Source organism: Octodon degus, unplaced genomic scaffold (assembly GCF_000260255.1).
Source record: "Octodon degus isolate 3935 unplaced genomic scaffold, OctDeg1.0 scaffold00159, whole genome shotgun sequence".
NCBI lineage: Eukaryota > Metazoa > Chordata > Mammalia > Rodentia > Octodontidae > Octodon > Octodon degus.
The window spans coordinates 5747280-5758865 of NW_004524735.1; the positions used below are offsets into that span (position 1 = coordinate 5747280).

The window sequence follows — 11586 nt, forward strand, 5'->3', positions numbered from 1 at the left end:
CACTGGGCCGGCCCAGGGGAGTTGGAGGCGGTGCTGAGGCACCCTGAGCAGTAGGCCACCCACAGGCAAGCGCCCCGCAAGGGTCGCTCCCCACAGCCCTGCTTTGGGGCTGCTGGTGACTGCTCCCCTGTACTCACAAGGGAACTGCAGAAGGGAAATCACTATAATGATGAAAGGACTCAAAGCTTCCTCTCCTCCATAATTGTGGGAAGGGCTGAGCAGACTGAGGAACCACAATCAAGGGCTTTCACAAGCTCCCGACTTTTTAAGCACGAAGCAGCAATTTGTACGAAGTCTCTAAGGAGCAATAATTTGTAAGAAATCTCCTTAGAGACCATAGTGTACGAAGGCAGTGGGCAGGGGCTGCAGGGTAGACGCCAAGGGGAACTTCCAGTGGCTGCCGCTTAGAGGGCCACGGCATCAGAGAGCTGTCAGAGAACTAAACTTCTTTTCCGGGCTGGATAACTACCTCCTGGGCTTGCACCTGGCACACGGTGCCTGGGGTCTGGCAGGCATCGTGAATGGCAGCCACTTGATTTTTATGGAGGACGTTTACTGTGGCCAACTCTCTCATCTTGAAAGTACAAATGGTTTCAATTTTCTACCCCTTTTGAACCCAGAGCAACCAGGAGGCACTTTTTATCTGAACAGCACTCGAACCGCATCTCCCACCCAAGCACGCGCCCTGCGTAGATGCGCACAGGGCTTTGGGAATGAAGGCAGCAACTGAGGCCTGTTTCACTGTCCCCTAATGGCTTTGGAGGAATGTCATGGACACCCACCTTTTGGGCCATCAATCAAGTATTTTTTACCACCAATTTGGCTATATTTTATTGGCTGAAAAGGTGCCGATCTTTAGACCACTCTAGACCCTGCAATGAGTGCTTATTAGGAAGCTAAGTGTAAGTAGGCACCAGGTTCCAAATTGCCTCCATGTATCACGTGTGAAGGAGTATCCACTCATGCATGGCATGACTACTGGTGCATTTGCCTGACTTAATTCTCCTTAGGAATTCAGAGATCTGGGCTGAGGCTGTAGCTCAGGGATTAGAGTCTGTGCTCGGCAGGTGTGAGGTCCTAGGTGTGCAAAACCAACACTGCGTGCATCAAGTGTTGAAAAATGGTTGGTGTATTTTGTCAGTAATTGTACACAATTTTTGGCACAACATAGAAATGGACATGTAAACTATAATTATTTTGCTGTGGGTCAACTTTACAGACGTCCAGAGCAAAGCCCCTTCTTTGTACCTATTTTTTTTATTACAAATATACTAATTGGTTCTTTATATTTTCAGAGGTTATTGTATTAAATTGTCTATTGATAGTACTTTATGACTGTAAATACTTTGTCTTTCTCTGTGTGAATTTTCACTTTAGACTTTAATTCGTGCGTGTGAACTGAATGCTGATCAGTATTTTTTATCAACACCTGAGAACTGTTACACCTTTTATTTTATCTTTTAGGAAATCCTTGTCTTTCCATTTTTTCATGTAAACTTTGCACAGTTACTTGTTCATATATAAATATTTTACTTTCAAAAAAATGAAGTTTTTAATTGCAATTGTTTTATAGAGGATTGAAAGAAAATTAACTCCTTTATTAAAAAACAAATTTATCTGTTTAAAAAAAAAACAAACCAAAAACCAACACTGCAAAGCAACAATGACAACAGGGGCCGGGGATGACAACAACAATAATAACAACAACAAAAGACATTCAAAAGTCTTTGAGTTTGGGGACAGTGTCACTTCTGGTGACTCTCACAGAAAGCCACAGGTGCCTAAGAAGCACGTATCATCACTTATCAGCCGCTTGCATGTGGAGGATTATTGTCCTGATCGCATTTGTAAAGTGGGATTAAACACGCCCCCCCCCCTCATCAGAGTTCTCATGAGACTCAGATGCAAGTTTCGCACCAAGAGAAAGCTCAGTTCTGTTTCTCTCCTGGGGTCCCACCACAAAGTGTTTGTTCACCTCGGAGCCCCATGCTAGTACAGACCACCCTGGCGAAGCACAAGCAGGGATCCTGCCCGATGTGCTCCGGAGATCCCATCCTCCGCTGCCAACTATGACAGACAAGGCTGGAGTGTAAGATTCCCACCAAACCTAAGCCTAAACTTGCCTCTACACGTCCCCCTAAAGCCTCAGGCAGTCACAGGCGGGGCTTCTGGTGGTGGCTGAATCTAAGGTGCGCCACGCTGGGATCAAGGATGCAATGCCGGGACTAAGAGTGTGGGAGACGTATTCTAAGGGTAGGCAGCCTGGGTAAGATACAAGGGACAGAAAGTGGCTTGTCACTTGCTTTTGTGTTGTCTGCTGCTTTCTTCTTTGCCGTGGACTGTTTTGCCTCTGTGACGCCCCCTCTGCCAGCCAGCCGGCCTTGGAGCCAGCTAACTATGGACTGAACCTCTACAAACCGTGACCCAAATAAACCTTTCCTCATGGAACTTGGGTGTTGGATATGTATTTCTGCAGTGAGAAAAGTAACTAAGACAAAGTAAAATCATGACCAAGCTCCTGAGGAGCTAGGAGACCTTGATCTCTAAAGATCAACTCCTTTAAAGATCTTTAGAAACTAATCAGCTACGCCCTATCTACCTGCAGCAACCCTAAATGTGCCAAGGAAAACCCTCGCTCAAGCCACTGGCTCTGACTGCTCACTCTGTCACTCACACTGGCCAAGTCTGGAGGGCACCACTGTATTCCAAAAGGAGTATAGCAGGGACCCAGGATGTTTACTCGGAAGAGGAAAGCTTGAGGGACACGTTGCTACATGGAAAGGGTCTGAACTTGCCCACGGACTGCAGCAGGCTGAAGAAGATCCAGCCACTGAACATCTAAGGAAAAAGAAGTCCATTATCTGTCAAAGCCAACAACAAACAAAAAGGTTGTTCAGCCTTAGAAAGGAGTAACTGTTTCATCACCAGAAATACACAAGTAAAGGCTGAAGGAGACACATGGACAGGCTATACAGAGGGCCTGGGGACTGGAGGACAGCTAGGGACCAATGGGTCCTTCTAACACTATTGTCCAGAAGCACTCAGCACCCCACGCATGACTGCACACGCTGCAAAGCCCACCCCTCTGCGGCACCAAGGGGAGCAACTAAGCTGGTGATCGATGACGAGTCTCATAAATGCCCACTTCTAAATGCACGAGAATTTTCTCTCATTTTAAAGGGCTGTGGGGATTTAATCTTGTGCTATCCAACATCCTTATAAAAAAAAAAATCCAGTCTAGTCGCACACACCTTTTTTCCTGCTTGAGAGTAAGGATGAGTCGCCCTGCCCTAAGGGACTCTCCCTCGCCACTACACCCAAGTGCATATGACCAGGCATGCCTGGCTTGCAGCCTTTTGCTTATTGACAGCTGACTGGGAGTGAGCACAGTCCCAGGCACAGGTGACAGGGGAAGAAAAAGCAAGATTAGTGTCAGATCACAGACCACAGTCGTCACTCGGAATCTAGGCGCTATCTGGAATGTTCTCTAGATGCTGGTTTTGCTCTTCAAATGTGGGTTCTGCTGAGACTCAGTGTTCCATGCCACTCCAGGGACACATGACGGACTCCTGCCTGGCTGGTGCGCTCGATGTGCGCATGGAGGATGTGATCTGGAACGTGTGTGGACAGCCGAGCAGGGACCTGCGTTCTGCACCCTTCTCCCTCCTGCCGCCCCTCTTCCCGAGCTGCCACATATCTGCATGCAAAGGAGCCCCAACCGAGAAAAGAAGGAAACATAAAATCAACCCCAAATGTGGGGCCCTCAACCATTCTGAGACGGATCACTTACAAATGGCTCGAGTACTCTCGGCACCACCACTGCACCCCGCCAGCAGAACCAGAAGGAAGCAGTTAGAGCCCCTCGACTCTCTGAAATGAATACTCAGAGCTCGTGGTGCTGTGGGGAAATCAATCACACGGGTGGCGACCGATTCCACAGCTGCAGCATGGCTAGTAAAACGGTGGGGTCATGGGTATTCAGTGTAATAAATGAATCTTCAGCGTGGATTCAATTTTTACTCAAACTCTGGAAGTGGTAAGATAGGAGAGGCGTGACAGGCCTCTGCTAACGATGTGGTTTACCGCTCGACTCGCTGATTGGAAGCTGCTAGAGTTCAGGGTGCAGAGCGCGAGCGGGAAGGAGGGAGAGCGGCCATCACACTAGGGGGCTTCTAAAGCATGGGCTGGGGATGCGGCTCAGCTGGAGAGTACAGGCCTGGCACACACAATGACGTGGGCTTAAAGCACAGCGTGCGCGCATGCGCGCGCGCACACACACACACACACACACACACACACACATTCTACTACTTCTGGTCTGAAGTTTCTGCCTTGAGAATGTTTCAATATAACATCAAACAATCTGTGGAATTAGCAGCTGGCGCAAGGGACCGGAACCCCCAAGGGAACTGAACCCTGGGCCTTCCCACTGAGCTATATCCATGCCTTTTTAGTTTTATTTTTTAAAAATGCTGAGACAGGGTCTTACTAAATTACTAATTCATCCAACTGAGGCTTGAATTTGCAATCCTCCTGCCTCATCCTCCCAGTGTGCTGGGGCTACAGGGCTGTGGCACCACTCCAGGCACGGGTTTTGTTTTTATATAGGATCATAGTCCTATAATCACCATTGTTATGGTTACAGATAAATCAAACATAGGAGGGGATTTTTGTTTGTCAGTTGGTTTGGTTTGGTTTTAGTAGAAGAAACATACTGCAATTTTCTAATGAATAGAAAATGTTACAAATGCATTATAAATCTGTGCTTCTATAAGGAATGGAGGGAATCTGGTATTTTAGAGTACCAAATCTTGGTGAAAAGCAGCATTAGCTGAAGAATGAAAATGAAGCTTCAAGGAGCCTGGGAGATAGCTCAGTAGAACAAGTAACTCCTGGCAAGCGCAAGGGTCTGAGTTCAATCCTTGGTTCCGCAAAAAAAAAAAAAAAAAAAAAAAAGACTCAAAGGTCCAGGGTCCCAAAATGAGTGAAATTGAATCCCTCTTAAACATCCAGTTTACCAACAGGTTGGACATGTTCGTGATCCTGAGAAAGAGCCGGAAGCATGCGAGGCTACAGAGGAGCAGGAAGCGGAGACGCCTGGGAAGAGAACCGAAGTGTGCCCAGCCCAGGAGTCAGCGCAGCAAGGGCTGCTAGGGAGCTCTTGTCCCCCAGATGGTGCCCCGGGGCTCTGTACTCACCCACACGCTCCTCCAGGGCAGGCTGTCCGCTCTTGGTATAGTGGCCGGGCTCCACACTCACCCCCGCAGGGCTGGACTCGGCAGTGACGTTCCCTTCAGTGTCTGTCTGGGACCTTCACACACAAACCAAAGCACACACTTGTCACGAGAGGCAACCACCATGGGGAGCGCTGTGCCCTGACCGCAGGACTTGCCATCCTCCTTCACGAGAAGCTTTGGAGACTGAGGCTTAATAGCGCCTTAGTCCTGAGAACACAGCCAGCCAGCCACAGGCTGGCAAGGATGTTACACTCTTTGCCCAAGGGAAGGAGGCTCGGCCACCCCTCCCTGGGGAATGCTCTTCTGAATCCCTCAGGGAGCCTCCTCCCAGCAGACCATGCTGCAGGGTACTGGGTGCTTTGGATGATTTAGCTTGTGCCGAACAGCAACTCTTAAGCAACTAGCACTGCCGGAAAGTCAAGCATGACGGTGACTCCACCAGCAGCCCCGCCCCCGCGGTCCTCCTGACGTGACCTCCCTGGAAGGTGACTATAAACCCAGTCAGGAGCGGATGCCAAGCAGCTGTGTTTGCCCTCCTGCACTCTGACTCAGAACCCAGCTCTTCTGCCATGAAAGATCTCACTGATCATTATTTCAACACTTGACTGAAATCTGTACTTTCCAAACCTTCCCTATGGCCTTGGCAAGCAAAGGCAGGCAACAGCTTCTTGCAAGGTTTTCTTGCCCCAGCTACTTGGGCAGAGCACGCAAGACGTAATTATGCTCAGACACATAGCGTGTGCATAGTGTTATCATTCCATTAGCCTCCCAGGCTGATGCAGTGAGGTTTCCTGTCTAGTGTATTTTATTTTTTCAGTGCTGGGGAACAAACCCAAGGCCTCATGCATGCTAAACCTGTGCTCACACTCCCCTAATGCCCAATGAAGTGTTGGACAAGCACACAGACAGGCCATGGGGTTATTCTGATGCACTTCAAGCCAGCCACCAACTTTCCCCCTTTGCTCTCCTTTCCATGCCACTGCAGCCCAATTTCTGCAATGAGATGGTCAAAGGATTCTCCTAATTTCTCATTCCCTCTCCGCCCCACTGCCAAACTCCAAGCTGGCCTAAGTGCCTGGACACAGTGACCCTACTTCTAATCCAGATTGCAACCGGCAGCCTGGGATAGGGATGAGCCAGCAGATGTCTTCTTCTTGGTCTTGGAAAGCTTTAAAACTGGCCTGCCTCTTGAAATTTGGGATAGTTACCATTTAAACATTGGAGAATTAGCTGAAGTTCTGCCTAAAAGTCGTCAAAAGATGGAAGCCTGAAGAGCCCAGGCTGTCTGCAGGTCGGGCGCCACCTGCTGGTGACAAGAGTGCCTCTGCCCCCTTTCATTGCCCTAGGTCTCAGCCTGGATCCTTCCAGGCCGCCAGCTGTCACCCCCTTGTGTTTCTACTGTGTTCTCCTTTTGCTCCTGGTGCCTACTGGTCACAGTGTAACCCCACTGATAAATCTTTCCTCAGCTAGGTTGATAGCTCTCGGGAGGCGGAGGTTATTTCAAGTCTAGTACTGAGCAGGTGTTGGAGAGGATAAATGGGAAATATTTGAGTCTAGAAAGACTCCAGGTACTGGAGAGGGAGGACATTAGACTTGGGGTGTGGACATGTAGCTTTAGGTCCAAGGTCCCTCGTAACTCAGTAGCCAGGCAAATTAAGTTACATCACCTCTTGACACCCTCCAGCTCTTATAATAATAACAACTTCCCTCCAGTGACAGAAATCAAAAGGCCCACTGCCAAGTGATAGTCATGTCTGTCATTCCTTCTGAGTTGATAAATATAACTGATCAAATGGCTTTTAGAAATGATCTTCTCTTTCCCCCAGTACATTTAACACAGAGGGAAGCCTTGGACATGATACAGGGAGGTGGAAATACAAGAGAGCAAATTTTAGAGAGGAAGTATAAGCCTCTTGTAAAATCCTCTAAGCCCCTCTAATCTCACTTGAAGACAATGAAACTCAGAGCGACAAGGTGATTTAGAGTCAAGACAACATGGTGACTCAGAGCTGGTGCCTCTAGCTGGATAGGTTCCAGTTAGCCAGGAGCACATCTGTTATAGTGATGTGGCTTTTTTGTTTTTTGCGGAACCAGGGATTGAACTCAGACCCTTGCGCTTATCAGAGAAGCACTTATTCCACTGAGCCATCTCCCTGGACCCTATAGTGATATGGCTTGAAGCAAGCGATCTAATTAGTGTAAGCTTCCATTTGCACACCTGTAAAATAGAGATTTTTTTCTTGTACCAGGAATTGAACTCAGGACCTTGCGCTTGCCAGGCAGGCACTTATACCTCTGCGCTATACCCCCAACCCTAAAATAGACATTTCAAAGGCAAGCAAGCTCATGGAGTTGGGGCCGAGAATTCTGTAAGACTTGGAGGGCACTTAGCTCTGTCTTCAGGCACACTCGGGTTGCGCACACATGTGGGAACACCCAGGGCAGCCAGGGCCCAAGCCCTGTGCTCCGTCTCCTGTCCAAGCACGCTTCCTCCCAGCCTCCCTACCCTGGCTCTTCTAGAGAGGACATCACTCAGGGTGAGCATGGACATTACGAGGAAGCTGCAGGGGTCCATCCCGGAAGCTTCACCTTCCTCCTGTTCCTTAGGTACTTGGTCTTACACAAGTGTTTCCTCCCACAGATAAGTTGGAAAGAGTAATAATGAGGTAAAATGTTTTACTCTCTCTCAAGTGATTACAGTCAAGACAGTAAGGGGAAGGGGAAGGATTCTTGGTGATCAAAGGCTGTCACCTACTTTAATTTTTAAAATGCAAATTGTGGGTCTGGGCCCGGCAGCTTGAATATGCATTAGCATGAGACTAGGAATGCTACTGGAATTGTAAAAATTTCATGGGAGCAATTCAGTTGTTTGCACGCTTCAGAGAACATGTGTATGAAAGTTGTGCGTATACACAAGCCGAGCTATCGTCACACCCTGGCACTGGTCTGGCACCATTAGCTGAACTGATGAGGGATTTCATAAAGTGATGACCATCTCATAATTTAAAAGAGCCATGCAACCCTCCCTGAAGAGGACGACCAGAAGAAAACGAAGGAGGGGCAGAAGCCTGTAACTCCTGTGCAGGTTGGCTGCGGGCTGGCTTCACTCAGGAAGTACTTCTGGTGAGAAGCGGAATGGCCTTCACTAACTCAGACAGGGAGAGAGGGACTCTTGGGTTCCTTAGGAACCAGACAGAGCTGGCAGCGTGCGTGTGCGTGTGTGTGCGTGTATTCCTGAGCAGGTGTGTATTTGCATATGCACCTGCATTCAGTATAGGAATGTATGTATGATTGTGTGTACAGTGAGCGCAGGAGTTGCAAATGGCACACTCAGAGCATGACAGTTGGTCAGCAGCCCCCTTCTGCTGTGTACAGGTACTAGCTGTGGTCCAGCCATGCAGTGTGGGCAGATGCGCTACACACCGGCAGCACGGGACTGACGTGAGCAGGGTGCAGTGCCCGGGGCCTGCACCTGCCAGTGCTGTCCTGTGTGCATCATGGAGACCTGGGCCCAGGCGTGCTCACCAGCAAAAGCACAGGGTGTGGGCCCAGCAGCCAGAGCCACCCAGAGTGAGCTGCACCTGACTCCACAGGACTTCTGGTGTCCTGAGGATGCAGCATCAGAGAGGTGGGGGCAGTTGCATGGGGGACAGAAAAATGACTGTAGGCTTATATTGCCAATACAACATGGGTTCTGTAGGCCTTTGTGTTTCCGCCACTCCTGAGATGCCCCAGTCCCACCGGCTAGTAAACCCCTGCTCAGCAGGCATTGGCTCACATCTACCCACAGTGCCCCCGACCATGCTGCGCAGCTGTCCGGCCAGCACGCTGCGCATGCCTTGGCTAGGACTGAGGCACTGACACCTTAGCTGTGTGCCACTGGATACCCAGGAGGCAGGGTGGATCCACCCTCGCAGGGCCAGGCTCCAGCTCTCCCTGGGGCCCAGGCCACGGGCGTGCGGGCAGATGCGCTGTCCTACCTGTACAGGAAGGGTGCGACCGTGGCAGTGTTGGGGTGGCTGTATTGCTGCTGAGGCTGAGGTAGCTGAACACTGGCAGTATTGGTCCCTGTGGTCTGGGGGCTCCCGACGGACCCGCTCACTGTCTGGCTGCTAATGCTATGGTTCAGAGTGGTCCCGCTGGGGGCCTTGCCCTCGGAGGATGCCAGGCTGGAGGAGGAGCTGGAGTGGCGGCCATCGAGCTGGGCCTTCTGTGGTGGGACCCCTGAGCTCAACTTCGCACTCCGGCCCCGCTCCCCATCCTTGGGAGGCACGGGGGCGCTTGGGGACTTCCCGGGTGTGCTCTTCATCCCGGGTTTTGGTATTCCACTGTGGGGAGGGGCGGTGGGCTCCTTCTTCGCACTGCTCAGCTTCCCCCCTTTGGGGATGAAACTGCCGATCTTGGAGGACTTTTTTGGCATCTCAGTCACTGCAAGGCCGCTGGCTTCTTCCTTGGGCTCCTCCTTGAGGTCCGGTCTCTCAGTCCCCGAAGCTCTCTTGGCGAGGTCCTTGCCTTTCTCCTTCTCTCGCTGCAGCTTTTCCTTTTCTTTCTCGTTGCCTTTGGGGGAGCTCTTCTTGTTGGTCAGGGCCCGGCTAAAAGTCCGCTGGGCGATGCCCTTGAGTGCGATCTTGGGGCTGCTGGACGCGGGGCCCGACGTGGCCGGGGTGCGGCCCGCGGGCTCCAGCTCCTCGTTCTCCTCGAAGCTGGGCAGGATCTCCAGCCGCTCACAGCTCGCATCCCGGGACCCCGGGCCCTCGCCCGCTTTGGAGCCCCCTTTACTGTTGAAAAGTTTCAGCTTTTCCAGCATGGACTTCTGGTTGTTGGGAGCAGGCTTCACGGCCTCGGGCGTGGGTCTGGGGGGCTCGGGTCCGGCAGGCTTGACGGACAGCATGGCAGCGGTGGCGCTGTGCTTCACGCTGAGCGACTTGCTGCGCCAGGGCTTGGAGGCGGCAGCGGCGGGCTGCGGGATGGCGGAGGAGGCGCTGCCGTTAGCGGGTGCTGGGGCGCCGGCGAGGTCCAAGGGACCCGGTACATGTTCGCTCATGCCGGGGTGGGGGGAGGCCGAGCTTGTAAGTGGTTCTGCAGAGACAAGGCAAGGAGAGGGACGGGAGTTACATCTGCTGCCTGTGCTGGGGGCAAGGGAGGGCTGGCCTCGCTCTCCAGCCCAACGTTCCCCAGGCCCATGGCCACTTTTCGGTTTACCTGTGGTTCACACCAGTCCTAACTCAGCCTCCTCCCCTCTCCTCGGCACAGTTCTTACCTCCAGACCTCAGCCCCACCCACGTGGGTGCACAGGCCCTCCCAATGCAGGCCAGTCCTAACTGGGTCTTAACAGCGCTGGCACAGAGCACAATCAACTGTAGATCTACAGAAAACCAAACCAAACCCCTGCCACTTGCCCGACCAGGGTGACGTATAAGGGTAGGAAACAGCCATTGCGTTTCAATTATTTAACCCACAGTTCCATTTCCCCACTATAGAAAAGAATCAAGAATGATCCAACTTTTAAGGAAACAATGTAGCGGAGACATTAAAATAAAACAGATAAAAAATTTAACAAGGAAAAGACGAGGAAAAATCTTTAGAAGAGACTACCCATAAAAGTTGCAAAGCTTATAAAAGCATGTAAGTTATTCCTATGTGTAAGATATTTTATTGATACTCTTAAATACTTACAAAAATTATTCAGGCTGGACTTTAAAAATAACAACAACAACAACCCCCACTTAATCTGTGCACATGGCTTCCCCAAGGCAAAAGAACCAAAAGCCGCACAGGTTATCTGAAAGTCAGGGCTTCCCCTTGGCCCTGGGCGAGTGTTTCCCTGGCCAGATTCTTTTCTCTGAAATGCCTGGAAATATTGCCAAGTAAGAGCCGGCATTATTCTGGGAAGCAGGAGTTCCCGGCCACAGCCACCAAGCTGGTCACCAGATCACAGGCGAGGAAACTGCAGTCCGCCCTGCAGCAGCACTGGGAAGATCAGCACGGTGTCCCGAGGGACAGCTGCCGGCTGGGAGAAGTTGTAGGAAGAAGGACAGGATCAGCTGGCAGCCGGGTGCCCACTACGTCCCACTCCCCAAGCGCAGAGCAGTTGAGCAGACAGGACGTCCCCGACAGCCCCCGCAGCCTCCGCCAAGTCATAGTGACAGGACTTACCTAGCGGCAGCCACTTTCTCCTGCACTGATTCCCCAGGAAAATTTCTCCAAGTGGAGAAGCTGCCCTTCCAATTGTCACAAGTGTTTTCAGTTAAACTGCTCATGTTTCTAATTAACTTTTGTCATCCACAACTACTCCAGTGCCCAGAAGCCTGGCGGGATTAACGGCTGCCTCTTCCTTCCTCTTTCTTTC

At 51.0% G+C, this 11586-nt stretch overlaps 1 protein-coding gene across 11 annotated transcripts in view; it reads right to left on the minus strand.

Moving 5' to 3' along the window:
- Nav2 (neuron navigator 2) overlaps positions 1-11586 on the minus strand; it is a 394179-nt gene that overhangs the window by 160675 nt on the left and 221918 nt on the right. For all 11 annotated transcript variants that reach the window (XM_023702826.1, XM_004642702.2, XM_023702824.1 and 8 more), the window contains 2 exons: positions 9218-10316; positions 5199-5311 (listed from right to left, as the gene is read on the minus strand). In XM_023702826.1, the coding sequence (XP_023558594.1) occupies positions 5199-5311; positions 9218-10316 (1212 nt within the window). The remainder of the gene's footprint in view (positions 1-5198; positions 5312-9217; positions 10317-11586) is intronic.